Genomic DNA, 16110 nt, shown 5'->3' on the forward strand with positions numbered 1-16110 from the left:
TCCTGGGCTTTCCATGACTAGCAATCAGGCCTTTTGATTTTTAAAATTTATTAATAATATTGTTTATTAAAAAAAAAGCAGCCTTGCCTGTCTCTCTGCCCTTACAAAGTACAGCTATTCTTTTATCCCTTCTTCCCCTTTGTTCCTCATGGCTCACATTTCCCCTTACACTGGTGAATTAGTACATCCCTTCTTGGTTAAAGTTTTGTCTTCATAAGGGGTTAATATTGCTGTACTTCATTTTGTGAAGTGTCAGCTGAGGCATCACTAGCCTCAGTTGTACAATACAGATAAAAGTTTCTCCTATATATTATCTAGGTAGATGTCTTCCTTCTATCATGTTGCTGACTTGGTGAGTGTGCAGGGTCCACTCTCCTACAGACTCCAGGAGTTTAGAGAAGTACTAAAGCCAGTCTTGGAATTACCTGCATGATGGGAGTTTTGGGCCAGATAGCAAAATGCTGGGCTGTTTCCCAAATAACCTGACAAAGATACAGCTCAGGTTAGTGCAGAGATGGTATTTAATGTCCATAGCTGAGCATTAGGGAGAGAATCATTAGTATTACTGCTGTAAAGAGAGGCAGGTAGAGCTGTTAATGTAGCATATGCCATGTTTTTATTTCTGCTTGAGCTTAGTGTGACATACAGTGGATCTCATGTTTTACCCACAATGTGGTTCACTTCTCTGCACGAAGATTTAGCAGCCAGACCAAGCCTGAAGGGGCAAGTAACCAGACCCACCCAACACAACCACTGGGGTTTTAACTTTCCTTTAATGACAAGACAATGGCCATGCAATAGGAGCACGGTACAGGATTGCAGTTCTGCATGCTCAATACCAAAGCATCAGGGCAGCTCAGCGGGGCTTGTTGCAGTCATGTACATAAATTAGGGGTAGCTCCATTTATGCACCTCCACCAACTCTGATTTTCCAAATTGTTTAAATTAATGGCATCTACACAAGGTTAATTGTCTTGCCAGAAAGGACATTTTGTTTACTTTTGCTGACGCCTTGTACATACCAAGGCTCACACTTGGAGACATGCAAGCTCTGGAAAAGCTTTAGCTATCAGAATGGCACAGCTCTTTTTCTCTGATGCAGCTAAGAGATACTGTCTTGGAGTATCACTGAACTTTCTCTGGCATGGTTCAAGAAAGCCCTAATCTGATGCATTATCACACAGAGTCTTTCTTTAGAACTCCTACAGTTCCCAGAGCCCCTGCAAGCTTATGTTACATAAGAGAAAGGTACACCAAAGTATCAGTACCTTTCCAATTACTAGCAGCACCTTCACAGGAATTAACTGCAGCAATGCTGACTGCTGTAGCAGACCTATAAATCTTTGTTCCCAGCCTATGTTTGTTTCTTCCACTTCAGTTCCATCACTCTTTCAAAATCGGTTCAATCTTCTGTCTTTTTGCTGAACACTCAAGTATTCTGTGGCTGTAGCCTTGCCAGGAGAAATGAGGTAAAATAATGCGTTTTGATGAGGAAAAAATTGTTCTGGAAAGATAGTAAGTTTATTCATATAGCTACCATCTGTTCTTCTGCATTTCTGGAACTGAGTATAATTATAAACTGAAAAAGGATTCTTAAAACTGGCTGCTTTAAATAGGTTCATTCTCATTTTCAGATGGCTTTTGTCTTTCTTTTTTCTACCAAGTTCTTCAAGAAGAATTCACCTAATTAAAAGGAGAAAAAGAGACACCAAAATGATTTGTAGATACTTCAATAAAATAAGGCAGAAGAATACATTATTGTTTAACAAGAGTGTTCTACTCTACAATACAATTGTTTTTACCAGTTGTCTTATAGGAATTCAGTTATATATAACAGCATTTCCAATACATACAGCAGGGATCTAAAAAACCCTCAAAACTATAACCCAACACACAATCCCTCCACTCCCAAAATCCTGATTTTCCTTCTGTCCAGTTTTCCGAAATAGCTCTGTTGCTTTGTGCATTACAACAGGCAAAACTGGATTAATTTAATTAAAATTTAATTCCTGTTTCATAAAGTATCAGCAAGTTATAGTGAAACCTGCTATAAATCTTTTTTGAGCTGTCATTAAAACAGAGCAGCACAGTACCCCAGATGAGTCTTCTCTCTCCTTCCTTAGGAAAAAGCAGGATGTTGTACCTACACAACAGTTCCATTTAACATCAGCTGCTACTTCATACCCAGTGCTTTATCAGAAAGAGCACTGCTGTAAATGTCTCCTATTATTTTTAAAGCATTGTAAATAAATTCTGCCTAAAGCAACAAAACTGCAACACAACCAACCAGAGACCTCGCTGACCCAGAAGCATCCAAGAGAAGAATGTGAAGGAAAACTTGAAAATATGGTACCCTCTATCCTGCCTCACACATTAAGTATAATACAGAATAGGTTTGGAAAAAAAAAATCAGTTAAGCAGCACTGCAATTGTACGAATTCTAATTACTGTCATGCTGATGCATTTGGATGACCTACAGGAAATAGTGTAAGTAATTTTAAAAATACTGGTAACTATATGAGGTGTCCTTGAGCTAAGGTAAACTTTGTTGCAACATTACTTCACTGTTTTAGTTTTGTATAATAAAATGTTACATGCTAAATAATCCAATGCTTTTCAGTGATTTACCTGCTTTATAGGAAGAACGCACCAAAGGCCCGCTGGCAGTGTAATGGAATCCAAGATCATTTCCTACTTTTTCCCAGTACTTAAACTTCTCAGGAGTTATGTACTCTTCCACCTGGGGAAAACAGTTAATTTTGCTCAGGTACTAATGCAAAGGAAATTGCTGTAGCTAGCATACAGTGAAATAAAATACAACTATATTGCAAGTTCAAAATTTTTCACTCCAAAGCTTTCATCAGTGAAGTCACAAACTGCATTTTTGCTCTGCTTTCTACCAAACAAATGTATTTTATTTGTTTTACATATTTAGCTGAAAAGTTCAGAATTTAATCTCTAGTTGTTGCTTTATCCACTACAACCATCTTCATTCTGTTTTTGAATGGTCCTTTCCAGAAAACCTCTTTTTCTGTCCAAGTCAGTGAAAAACCACAATAATCCTACAAATCTCTTCACTAACACAGTTAATTCAGTGAAACACAGGAACAGAACAGAGAGTGAATTTCAGGACAGACTGCAGAAGCAGAAAATGGTAAACATCCCAGCTGAAGTGGCACCATTAGGGGAGAGGCTGTAAGACAGTGAAGGGGCACTGGCTTGAGCAATTATGTTTGAGACATACACTGAAGCTCTTGTTTTCCAGAGCCATGCCTCAGCTCCAGCTGTCTCCCTGGCTAACAGCAGAAACTAGCACTGGGAATCTGCAGAAGATAGAAGGGGTTAGATGGCTGAGGTCATTTTTAGTGAAGAGCCTCTAACAGATAATCATTGTTACGCCAACAAGGAAGGAAATTTCCCCAACATCTGCAGTTAGAGTAAGGATGACTGTGTAAGGTACACACCTTAACTCTGCCTGTAAATTAACGGCACTTTTACCTTTAGGTGACGTTTTGTTGGTTGCATATACTGTCCTAGGGTCAAACAATCCACATCTGCTTCCCGCAATACTGGAAAAATAAAAGTCCTTGTTAGTGGCAGAAGGATCACAAGGAAAATCATGGATTTACCTGTCAAACTGAACCTGTAAGCTATAAGAAGACAAAATACTTCAGAAATTCAGTCTTTTTTAACCAAATTATTTTTCAATGGAACTTGGAAAACATTTCCTGCACCAGCAAACTGATTGTCATGTAGAGGCAATGATGCTTATAATTGTTTTCCAACACAGTAAAATCATACCTCTGAATTCTGGCATCTACTTCAACACCAACTTACGTTTCATTGTGGAATATATTTGTTCGTCGGTCTCGCCTAGCCCCAGCATAATGGAGGTTTTGGAAATGACGCCGGGCTGCACCTCTTTAGCGTGCTTCAGCACACGGACGGACTGCTCGAAGTTGGCTCGGGGGTCGCGGACCTTCCTTCGCACATTTCCAGCACAAGGGACAAAAACACGTGGAAGGGCACAGAGAAGTTAGAGACGCCAGGACAGGCGCGTTCTGCCGCTTTCTGCCGAGTGGCAGAGCAGAGGTTTTTTGGCCGCCCACTCGGACACCGCCTCGGGGCCGGGCGGGGCCCCTCAGGCGGCTCCGACCGCCGCGCGCGCCCCCTGCCGGCGGGCTGGGCGGCGGCGCGCGCGGGGCAGGCCGGGAACGGGGACGGGAACGGGGACGGGAACGGGGACGGGAACGGGAACGGGGACGGGCCCGCCCCGCTCCGCGCCACGCTGCGCTCCACGCCGGGCCCAGCTCCGCGCCACGGTCCGCACCGCGCTACACACCGGCCCCGCTCCGCGCCACGCTCCACGCCCGGCTCCGCAGCCCGGCCACGCTCCCCGGCCCGCTCCACACCTTGCCCCGCTCCGCGCCCCGCAGCCCGGCCCCGCTCCGCGCCCGGCACACCCAGAGCCATTGCTCACCTCTGCAGTGCCGGCACCGTCTCCACGTTGTGCGCATACACATCCAGCCCCGACGAGGCGACCTTCTCCACTGCTTTAAGGTCTCCTCGGAAATCGGGAGTTAGGCATTCCACCAGGATTTTTGGATTCCTGAAAACGAGAGACAAAAGGAACACATACGTTGTGGCATTTTGTGACCCTGTGTCCCAAAAAACTCAAGACAGCTAAAAAAACCCATACCCCCATAACTGAAGATATGACACTAAGCAAAGCAAAGTTAATTCAGGATAATTCTAAACCAACAGGTTTCTCCAAACACATTATAACAAACTCGTGTTAAGTTAACATGCAACAAAGACACATTAAAAAAATATAAACAGTGCATGCAAATGTTTGAGAGACTGTTGGAATTGCTTTTATATTTATTATTTGGCTTCTGCTGTATTTCAGCTCACATCAGTAAAATCAAGAACTTGTTTTGTTTAAGATCATAGCTCCAAAATACAGAAGAGCTATAATTCTGTTACTGGAATAAAAAAGACTCGTAGTCTAAAATCTAGTCTTTGTGTTCAGAAGCCTGATTTCAGCTCAAAAAGGCGGCTGGGGAAAACTGCAGGAACCCTTCAAGCCCCAAGATACAATGGATAAAGAGACTTAAATGAAGTTATACAAATGAGGTCTGCAGGCAGGCGAGTGTGCTGTTGAACAGCATACAGGGCACCGACATAGGGTGAAGGCAGCACAGCCAGGGAAAGCAGGAAGGTACAATCACAGACTTGGAAATGGCCACTGAGGCAAAATGAAAAGCAGTTTGATCACTGCTGAGTGAGAAACCAGACTCCTTTGGTCACATGGTGACAGAGTTACCTAACCCTGCTGTGTCCGAGCCCAAGGTTCAGGAATGAACATACCTCGGAGGAATGTATTAATTTCCTGGAAACCAGCTGTCTGCTCAAAGAAAGAATCCAGTGCTTAGCTTTAATAAGCCTGGGATGAATTGGAAAGGCATCCAAATTCAAAACAGTTTGGGGCCATTCTATGAGAAAGATGAAGAAAGAGAGGAAAAAAAAAGGGGCACAGACAGGCTAGAGGCAGATTTTGTATTTGCCTGGCCCCTGGAATAAGCCAGCTAAAGGAGCTTTGACCTGCACGCAGTACCACATTCTAAAGTTTTAACAGTAACACATGGATGACACACCTTTCTTTCAGATGCCGGACTGTCTTTGCAAAGTGTTCCGCTCCGCCATCAGGCATATCTAGAAGCATTTCAATTATTCAGTTAATCTTTCTGTTCAAGAAATGTATTTACTTACTAGCAAAGCCAAAAAACCCATCCGATTCAAACCTTAAATGCAAAATAATAAAGCAGTCAAACGCCAGTCTTGTCTCACCACTTAAGCCAAGGACTTACAAAAGGTATCATTCCAGCCTCTGCACAAAATCTAACTGTGATTGTCTAGGGCAGAGCTCAGATTTACCAGTCTCTAGCTTCCCTGTCTCCCTGAGCACAGGATGGTTTTACCTATTTATGGTTCTGGTCTGAAAAACAGTTGTACAAAAAGTGAGAAGTAGATATTAGTGCTCTTTTGATTTGAAGCCACTGGACTTTCCATCATACTGAAGAGTTTTTACAAGGGCTTTCCTCACCTATATGGTGTCACCACAAGGGAGCTACTGCAAGGAAGCTACTTCCTACTTCCTTAGGAAAACACAACTTTCAGTTTTGTTACATATACTGTATTCCAGGTTTAGTGTTTAGAAGGAAGTTCTGTAATGGTATTGTATATGATTGTCTGTCTTTTTGCTATCCAAGTAACAGAACGTGGTGTATACACATGCATTCTGCTAAAAATTAGTTATAAAATATTTAGTGTTGTAGTATTTATTTATGTTTGTTAAGAGCGTAATTTCTGCTGTATTTCACCAGACATGGAGAAATACTGAGAATATGCAGCAACTGTGCAAAGTTTCAGCACTGCTGTCTCCTCTAACACAGCTCTCTTGGGCAGCTGTGCAGATGAATGTTCCTGGGGCTGTGTGCAGCCATGGAACACCGGTGACAGCTCAGGGGGCACAGGGAGAGAGAGCCCAGGCACGCTCTGGTGACAGCTCAGGGGGCACAGGAGAGCCAGGCACGCACTGGTGACAGCTCAGGATGGCACGAGGAGAGCCAGGCACGCTCTGGTGACAGCTCAGGGGGCACAGGAGCGCCAGGCACGCTCTGGTGACAGCTCAGGGGGCACAGGGAGAGCCAGGCACGCTCTGGTGACAGCTCAGGGGGCACAGGAGAGCCAGGCACGCTCTGGTGACAGCTCAGGGGGCACAGGAGAGCCAGGCACGCACTGGTGACAGCTCAGGATGGCACGAGGAGAGCCAGGCACGCTCTGGTGACAGCTCAGGGGGCACAGGAGCGCCAGGCACGCTCTGGTGACAGCTCAGGGGGCACAGGGAGAGAGAGCCAGGCACGCTCTGGTGACAGCTCAGGGGGCACAGGAGAGCCAGGCACGCTCTGGTGACAGCTCAGGGGGCACAGGAGAGCCAGGCACGCACTGGTGACAGCTCAGGGGGCACAGGGAGAGCCAGGCACGCTCTGGTGACAGCTCAGGGGGCACAGGAGCGCCAGGCACGCTCTGGTGACAGCTCAGGGGGCACAGGAGAGCCAGGCACGCACTGGTGACAGCTCAGGGGGCACAGGAGAGCCAGGCACGCTCTGGTGACAGCTCAGGGGGCACAGGAGAGCCAGGCACGCACTGGTGACAGCTCAGGGGGCACAGGAGAGCCAGGCACGCACTGGTGACAGCTCAGGGGGCACAGGAGAGCCAGGCACGCACTGGTGACAGCTCAGGGGGCACAGGGAGAGCCAGGCACGCACTGGTGACAGCTCAGGGGGCACAGGAGAGCCAGGCACGCTCTGGTGACAGCTCAGGGGGCACAGGAGAGCCAGGCACGCACTGGTGACAGCTCAGGGGGCACAGGAGAGCCAGGCACGCACTGGTGACAGCTCAGGGGGCACAGGAGAGCCAGGCACGCACTGGTGACAGCTCAGGGGGCACAGGAGAGCCAGGCACGCACCGTCTCTGTCCACAGACGTCAGCACCACGTAGTCCAAGCCCCAGGCCGCGATGGCCTCGGCTGTGTTGTAGGGCTCCCGCGGGTCCAGCGGAGGGGGGTTCTTGGCAGTCTTCACTGAACAAAACCTGCAGCCTCTGGTGCACGTGTCACCCATCAGCTGCAACACGAGAGACATTCCTCCCTTTACACAGCACCACTGCTCAGCTGGGAAACAGCTGCGTGAGCTACATCAGATAAATCCTAACAGTAAGCAAAAAAAACTAGGACAGTGCTTTACTCTAAATTTATTGTAATAAACCCACTCCACTACAGTAAAGATCCAACAATAGAGCACAAACAGCTCAGACATGAGCAGAGCACTTGGGAAATGGTTAATGACTTACCATAATAGTAGCTGTCGCTGTGGCAAACTCCCCACCTCCCCAGCATTCCCCAATGTTGGGACAACGTGCTTCTTCACATACCTGAAGGTGAAAGGCTGTACTGTACTTGGATTTTTCCATATTATTTTTGAAAATAATCATTATATTACTGATGGATTTTAATAGTAGCCTACAAACAAAACATAATTCCTTCTGTGATAAATGAGGTTAACAATTCCCTGCCGTTTTTAACAAGTCAGTAGAACAGATAGGAAGAGAACTGCTTCCTGATATCCATTACCTTTATTTTCTCTACTTCAAAACTCCAAAACTGTTCAGTCACATAACTGTCTTATTAATTAGCACAGACTACCATTAACATTAATATTTTAAATTTAAGAACTGATAAAATATTCACAAAGTATGTGATTCATTAAAGCATAAAAACCTAATAACTTAGTCTGAAAAAAAAAATATAAACAAATCCCCTCCATGCATTCCCACTGCTTTTTACTACCTGGAAAGTACAATTAAGAAAATCTGCACAGTTTCTTTTCATGAAAATCAAGTATGTAACTCTGAGATTGTGTGTGTCTCCATTAAAAATAGTTGCACATAGCATCTTCCAATCTCTGGTGATATAAGCAGTAAACCCCAGTATTTAAAATCACAGTAGAAAAAACACTAAATCTGTTGGATTTACCCTTATTCTTTAGGGGTAAAATTTACTGCTAGCAAAAGGGATAGCACTGGGCTTGGTTTCAGCTCTGAAGATCATGCAAGACATGATTTCTACCTGTCCTCCACAGAGAAAAATGTAAAATCTGCCTTTGTTCTACAGGAACACTTGGTTGGTGCCAGACTTACCGTATGAAGATTTAAACTTCTCAAGGTATTCTTTAATTTATTGTAGTTCTTTCCCATGGGAATCTTTGTTTTCAGCCATGGAGGAAGATGCAGTCTGAATAATACCAAGCAAGCATAAAGATTAATAAACTACTTACACAGTGAATTAATAGATTTGTTTTGATGTGTTACAGATCCCAACAAGGAAAGGTCCCTTGAAAACTGATGCAGTTCAGCCATTATTGTTAACATCATCCATGGCCAGATCAGACTCCTCTTCCCTGTTTGTCATCCTTCCAACATTCAGGCATGGGAATTGTTGTCACTGAAATGTTTAAAACTGTTCACTGTTCCAGAGGGATTGAACAGTGCCACCACACTGGAGACTGCAGCAGATATTGCACAGCTATCACAAAGTCTGATCACTCTGTAACTGCAAATATGGGGAGTTAAACATTTTTTGTTTTCTCTATCAGTAGTACTTTTTCAACAGATTCCCCTACTGATGTATATTTGTAATTGAATTACTGGCACTCAAGAACATACCACCATGTCTCCACATTTTTATGGATTTGAAATTAATGACGCTTGTCCTTTCTTGAATAATCCTTAAATTTGCAACACAGTAGGGTGGAATTTAATGGAGATGCATAGCATAAATTTTGTAGTTATTATTAAACACTCAAGATCATGCTGGGAAGCAACTAAAGCTGTTTAAAATCACTATTACCTTTCTCCTTTCTCACGCTTTAAATTGCCTTTATAGTCAGCCCATGTGCTCTTGTCTGACAGATCTCCAGAGACAAAGTCCTGTAAGTCTGGTCCATTCTGCAGGTGCTCTTTTTTTTCCCCTGGTAAAGAACCTGATGTTCCATACTGGTTACACACATGGCTTCCTAACACCTAAAACAAGCAAAATTATGATTTATTTAGTAACAAACATGGTGGGATCACTAGACAACAATTTGCCTTTTTGCTGATTAATGCAGACTTTGTGTAATAGCTTTTAAGTTAAATGTATAATCCTCTTTTTATTTTAAGCTACATGTAACAGATTTCTCCATCATAACACCACACCAAGTCATGCAGTGTAACACACAATTCAATTCCCCTGTTCTCAGCACTGGTGAGGCCACACCTCAAACCCTGTGTCCAGTTCTGGGCCCCTGACTGCAAGAGACATTGAGGGGCTGGAACTGTCCAGAGAAGGGCAATGGAACTGAGGAAGGGTCTGGAGCACAAGGCTTGTGCTGAGGGAGCTGGGGGTGTTCAGCCTGGAGAAAAGGAGGCTCAGGGGGAACTGACCGGTCTCTACAATCGCCTGAAAGGAGGCTCGAGCCAGGCAGGGATGGGCTGCTTCTCCCAGGCAGCCAGCGACAGGCTGAGAGGAAATAGTCTTAAACTGCACCAGGGGAGGCTCAGTTCGGACAGCGGGAGGGAGTTCTTCCCATGAAGGGTGATGGGCATTGGAATGGGCTGCCCGGGGAGGCGGTGGGGTCACCGTCCCTGGAGGTGCCTAAGGCAAGGCTGGATGTGGCACTCAGTGCCCTGTGTGCTTGGCAAGGCGGCGTGGGGTCACAGCTTGGACTCCGTGGTCTCACAGGTCCTCCCAACCCACAGATTCTGTGGAACAACGTTCTGTGGGTCACTCGGGTGCTTGGGGCCGCAGGAAGCGGCTCTGCCAAGGCTCCCGGGCGCTGTCCCACGGGAGCGGGGCCGGGGCCCGCTGTCCGTGCGGAGCCGGGCCGCTCCGTGCCGGGCTCTGCCACAGACCCGCTGGGCGCGGGCACCGCGCTGCGCGCACAGCGTCTCCTCCTGCTCTGCCCCGCCGTACCGCATCGCGGCCCCCCCGGGGCGCACGGCGCGACTCACCCGGGCCCGGCCCCGCGGCACCAGCAGCCCCCGGGCGGCGGCGGCCCCGCACCGGCCCTGCGGCAGCAGCAGCGACATGGCGGCGCCCGGCCCGATCGACGCGCTCGGCCGGCTCGGCTACTCTTGCCTATCAGACGGCTTCCCCGGCGCGATGACGTCACGCAGCCCGGAGCGGCTACAAATGCGTGATGACGTCATGCGCTGTCTCTTTTGGCGCTGTGCGCTGCAAGGTGAGGGCTGGCGGTGCGGCGGGGCTCGCCCGGGATCCCCGGGATAATCCGGGACCATCCGCGGCGCTCGGCCCCCCAGCGCCCCGCCCGCGCGCGGGCAGCCCCCCGGGGCGGCGCCGGGTCCCGCCGGCGCCTCCTGTCCCGCACCCCGCGCTGTGAGCCCCGCTGAGGCGCCTCCCCGACAAGGCCCCGCTGAGGCCGCCGCGCTGCGGGCCCGGTGGGAGGCGCGGCTGCGGGGAGCGGGGCCCGGCGGGGACAGCGCGGGGGCAGCGCCGGGTCGTGCAGGGGGGAGCGGGCGGGCACGAGGGCGAGAGAGGCCCCAGCGTTTCTCGTTGTCTCCCGCAGGATGAAGACCATCCTCAGCAACCAGACTGTGGACATCCCCGAGCAAGGTCAGTCCGCGGCGCGTTCGGGAGGCGCCCGGCGCTGCCGCCCCGCAGCCCGTAACGCGTGTCCGCCTTTGGTCCGCAGTGGGAGTGTCGCTGAAGGGCCGCACGGTCATTGTGAAGGGGCCCCGAGGAACACTGAGGAGGGATTTTAACCACATCAATGTGGAGCTGTCCCTCCTGGGAAAGAAGCACAAGAAGGTGAGTGCTGAACAGGCCGGAGACAGAGGGGAGATCTAGAGTTGCCTTAAAAACTTCTTGGTGGTGTAGGCGAGTGACCAAAAATGTTCAGCTGCGGGTAGGTTTTGCGTATTCCTGTGTTTTCTGGGAGAGGTTGGTCTGGCGGAAGCGTGGGGCCTCCTCGGGCGCTGTGGGAGTGGAAATACGTGGATTGCATTCTTCTGTAGTGAGTTACAGGGAGAGGGGTTGATTACTGTATGCTGCTCTACAAACTGGTTCTTTTAGAGGATAAAAATCAGTTCATTGGGTTTCCAGAAACTGAGGGTTATGTTAGGAGAGGAGAAAGAAATAAATGCATGATTTTTCATATTGTGTTGAAAAGTACAAGAAAATATGGAGAGTGATTTCAGCTACTGTTTCACAAGGATCGAGTGTTCCATTAAAACAGTGGATCCACACACAGTGTTTCGTTTAAGTTGATTATGCGTAGGGGGCAGACTTTAGAACAATATGCTAACGCATCCTTTAGCTCAAGATTGTATATTTAACTACCCCAGCTTTTGAAGACTTGTTAGTGGCAAGACCTGAAGGAAACAAACATTTCTCCCCTGTCTCAGGTTAGGATTTAAAATACAGGCACCAGGTGGGTCTTTAGTAAGTAGTCTGTCAAATAAAACAGTTCCGTGTTTTTGTTTGGTGGGCTTTAAGTAGTTTATCTCAAAGTTTTGTTCCTCATCTGTCACAAAATTATTTTATTGCTGGTTTTGAAGTGTAGCTGAAAGCTTTGTTAATGTGATTTTTGCTGCAGCTGCGTGTTGACAAGTGGTGGGGTAACAGAAAGGAGCTGGCAACAGTCCGCACAATTTGCAGCCATGTACAGAACATGATCAAGGGAGTCACTCTGGTAAGTTCTGCTGGGAGCCAAGATCGCTGCTGCCCCTTTCGGTACTCGTGCTAGGCACATGCCCTCACTGAGGGAAGCTGTGAGAGAGGCAGGGAAGAGAGCCGTCAAAACAATTCTCACCTCGTTTGCTGCTCCTGTGTTTGTGGCACGTGGAATGTGTTGGGAAGGTTGTTCGCCCGAAGGAGTTAGGTAACTGCATTGTGGTGGAATTGTTTGTGTTAACTAGCCTGTCAGGTCCAGGCTGTGTGTCTTGATGGGAGACAATCACGGGTTTTTTGGTAGTTAGAAGTACGATATATTATATTATAGTATCTCTCTTGAATATAGTATAATGTGTATATAGTGTAGTTTTAATAAGGCGAGAGTTCAGCATTCCAAAGCTTTGGAGTCCGATGTCAGTCATTGCCGTGACCGGGGCTCCTGATAGTGCTGTAGTTAGTGCAGTGAGAGCCTTTCACTTCACGGAGGGAGGGCGTTTCTAAGCATCCAGGATGCAGCTTCTTTCTCCTTTTGCTTCTTGTCCTGCCTTTGCTGTCAGGCAAGCTCTGCGGGCGGAGGAAAGGATGAATGTCTGGGCTCAGTGTCCTGCCCTTTTCCAGAAGCTGTTGCTACCCCTTGGCTTTAGTTTCTCCTCTAAGCTTCGTGCACGTGTTCTGCTTCCAATCTCCGGTGTGTCCTGTGCCCCAGGGCTTTCGCTACAAGATGAGGTCGGTGTACGCTCACTTCCCCATCAACGTGGTGATCCAGGACAACGGCTCACTGGTGGAGATCCGGAACTTCCTGGGCGAGAAGTACATTCGCAGAGTGAGGATGAGGCCAGGTGATTGTTTCTGGAGATGTGTTCTGCTGGTTTTAACTAGGCTTTCCAAGCTGTTTTCTGTGGGCTCTGCCACTGAGAGTGGGAAAGGATGAATAATTGTTGGAGCAGCATGTGCTTGTCTGAATTTATGTAATCTTCTTAGGACACTGTTGCCACTGTTCAGATTTATAATTAATAATGCCTCTGTAATTTTACTAGTGAGAGTTAGCTAACAACCAGTCTGGAGTGAGTTACTGTAGTACAAGGAATCCAGCATTTACTTCAGTGACTGGGAGATCTTAACAGTGTTGATAGTTGGTGACCTGCAGCTGCTTAGTGTTAGATTTGCGTTTCTGTTTTAAAACACTGCCCATGAACTAGTTTCATACCAGTTTAACATGTTCTAGTTTGAACTTGCTGATTATCTAGGAGCATTCACAATAAACTTAGAAGTTATCGTTTTATTAGCTGTTTCTACATCTTGCACATTTGGAGTTTCAGTAAAATGTCTTAACAGGCAGGTGTTTGATGGAGCTTATTAAACTTCTGAAAGGAGGCAACAAAACAAGTCAAACAGAGTTACATAAAGACTGTAGGAAAGACATCCCTTATCCATTTGGTTTTTTCGAATTCCATTTCTGGTGAGGGTATGGGTAAGGACATTTAATGTGATTGATGATGTGTTGGGGTGACTGTAGAGGAATGCACCAGAACTTGTCCCAAAACACTGGTAGATAACAGTGCAGGAGAGTTACAGGGCTTTTGATTTACTGTGGGATATTAAGGGTGGTTTTGATTGTTTTATTTTTTTAAATCAGCATTTACTCTTAGTATTGGGCTGGCTTAAAATCTGATAATCTGTTGATTAAATAGAAGAAACTGTAAAAACTTCTGTTACTCCCCTTAAAAATTCAAGTTTCCTGTTAGATTCTCGAATACCATCATGTTTACTCCGTGTGAGTATTTGCACCATGGCTAGTGTAAACACAGTACACGACATGACAGGGGACAGGTGGTTTTCAGTGGCTTTTGATGGTTCTGTGATTGCTGACTCTGGCGTGCTCTTAATGAGCACAAGCCTGTGGAGATGGAACCACCATTGGGACAGGACATTAATATTGCTTCTTTAATAGACTTAACACCTTCAGCAGTGTGGATTATGTGTTTGCCTTTCCATAGGTGTTACCTGTGCAGTATCTCAAGCCCAGAAAGATGAGCTGATCCTTGAAGGCAATGACATTGAGCTGGTCTCCAATTCAGGTTTGTGAAAGTAGATGCCTGGAAACTTGTATGGAAACTTTTATCTGAAGATGGCAGCTTAGCAAACTCTTTACCTCAAATCCTGAGGTAAACAACAGCACAGATTTTTTTTTTGTTCTAGTCACTGTAATTAGTTTTCTTAGTTTCTGACTCTGTTTCTAAGTTTAAAGGTGTTTTTACAAGTCTGCAGAACCTTCTTCTTCAAGTCAGTACTTATGGCCTTTTTGGCACCAAAGTTTTCAGATTTTCAGTTGTACATGTGTGCAGTAATGAAGTGCTGCTGCACCAAGTTGAGCTCAGTGAAATGCATCCTATTTTTATTAGACCTTACAGGATTTAAAGTTGGTAATTCCTGTCTCTCGGTGACAGTCCTGTTTGTTAGATGAAATACTGGAGCATAAACAAAGGCTACAAGTTGGCTTGGACCTTTTGGCTTTGTGCTAACAGTCTCACTTGCTCTGCAGCTGCTTTGATCCAGCAAGCCACCACAGTCAAGAACAAGGATATCAGGAAATTCTTGGATGGTATCTATGTTTCTGAGAAGGGAACAGTGCAGCAGGCAGATGAGTAAAACTCACAGGTTGGTATTGTCTTAATACACACTGTACATCTTCTCTGGAGAGATGGGGACTTGACAAGGTTTATCTGCTTCAACGTGGCCATGGTTAAACAGGTTCCCAATAGGGGTGAAGTTTTGTTGTAAAAGATGTCATAAGATGCATAATAAAATTTGAATTTTGGTAGGTCTTTCAACAGCAGTTTTCCATTTTTCATCAACTTGGCATTTTGTTATTGTATGGAGAAAACCTGTGTTCTCCAGTGCTGTACACTGCATTGTGAATGCATGCTGCAGTGTGCTGGCTGAGGATTTAAAAACAGCTGACCTGGCCTGACTGGTTTACAGCTATTTACAGAGAAGACCTCAGACTAATGTTCCTCCTGGTTGGACACTGCCCTCACTAAAATGGTGGACAGCACCCAATTTATATGTAAAAGTCTTCTGAGCAGTTAGTGTGTAAATGCTGGTAAACAGGTTAGTTTAACAAGGACATGTTACATTGTCCATGGGCATTGTTACTGAAGTTGAGTATGATGATGTGGGGATCATTTAGGAATTTTAACTGCTAAAGGAACTTAATGCATTCTGTGCTGTATGCCTTGAGAACCGAAGCTAGAAGCAGGATGTAGATGAAGTTTCATAAACCCACTTTTTTTAAAATCATCCTCCAGATACCAAACTTTTGCAAGCCTCTGAAAAATTAACTTTTGGTACTGTTCCAAGTGCCTTGAGAAATGGAGAAACTTACTCCATTTGTTGAACAGTTGAGCTGTTGTGCTTGAAGGCATCTTTAAGTAATCTTGTCTGTGTAAAATCAAGGAAGTTCATTGAACTGTTAATGTCTGTCTTGCATTAAAATCATCAGATAAATAAACATCAAATGCTTATAAACTTTCAGTTTCGCATTTGCATTGCTAAAATCTTTCTAAAAGCTCTTTGTTTTATTTACAGCTGTCTGGATCCCAGCAGTATTTTACCATGAGACATTGTCCAGCAATCCCAGCTGTGAACAAGGTGATAACATTAGATGTCAGTAAAATAAACTATATTTCATATCTTGAGTTTGTTGGGTTTTTTTAAAGAATAAAATGGTGATTGCATGAACCTGATGGCTTTTAGAGAAGCAGATTGCACAGTGGGTCCACCCTGCCAGTGTGTTTTCAAACCCTCAGACTTCATTC

The 16110-nt window shown here is 46.0% G+C and overlaps 2 protein-coding genes across 3 annotated transcripts; one reads left to right on the top strand and one right to left on the bottom strand.

Annotated features, from left to right (window-relative positions):
* Window positions 1-593: 593 nt before the first annotated feature.
* On the bottom strand, window positions 594-10765 carry LIAS (lipoic acid synthetase). Of its 2 annotated transcripts, none has more exons than XM_064418369.1 (11): window positions 10612-10765; window positions 9470-9642; window positions 8761-8854; window positions 7915-7995; window positions 7532-7688; window positions 5658-5715; window positions 4481-4609; window positions 3838-3983; window positions 3499-3569; window positions 2629-2740; window positions 594-1683 (listed from the first exon to the last, which is right to left on the bottom strand). In XM_064418369.1, the coding sequence occupies exons 1-11, from the start codon at window positions 10687-10689 to the stop codon at window positions 1631-1633; spliced, it is 1152 nt and encodes a 383-aa protein (XP_064274439.1). In that variant the 5' UTR covers window positions 10690-10765; the 3' UTR covers window positions 594-1630. The 2 variants fall into 2 exon arrangements, with proteins under 2 accessions (XP_064274439.1, XP_064274440.1); XM_064418370.1 differs by lacking the exon at window positions 10612-10765 and adding an exon at window positions 9878-9937.
* RPL9 (ribosomal protein L9) lies at window positions 10761-15990 on the top strand. The gene is made up of 8 exons (XM_064418377.1): window positions 10761-10841; window positions 11187-11233; window positions 11313-11428; window positions 12216-12311; window positions 12999-13131; window positions 14290-14370; window positions 14835-14950; window positions 15881-15990. The coding sequence occupies exons 2-7, from the start codon at window positions 11188-11190 to the stop codon at window positions 14939-14941; spliced, it is 579 nt and encodes a 192-aa protein (XP_064274447.1). The 5' UTR covers window positions 10761-10841; window position 11187; the 3' UTR covers window positions 14942-14950; window positions 15881-15990.
* Window positions 15991-16110: the final 120 nt, after the last annotated feature.

This window comes from Passer domesticus, chromosome 4 (genome assembly GCF_036417665.1).
Source record: "Passer domesticus isolate bPasDom1 chromosome 4, bPasDom1.hap1, whole genome shotgun sequence".
NCBI classification, from domain to species: Eukaryota; Metazoa; Chordata; class Aves; order Passeriformes; family Passeridae; genus Passer; species Passer domesticus.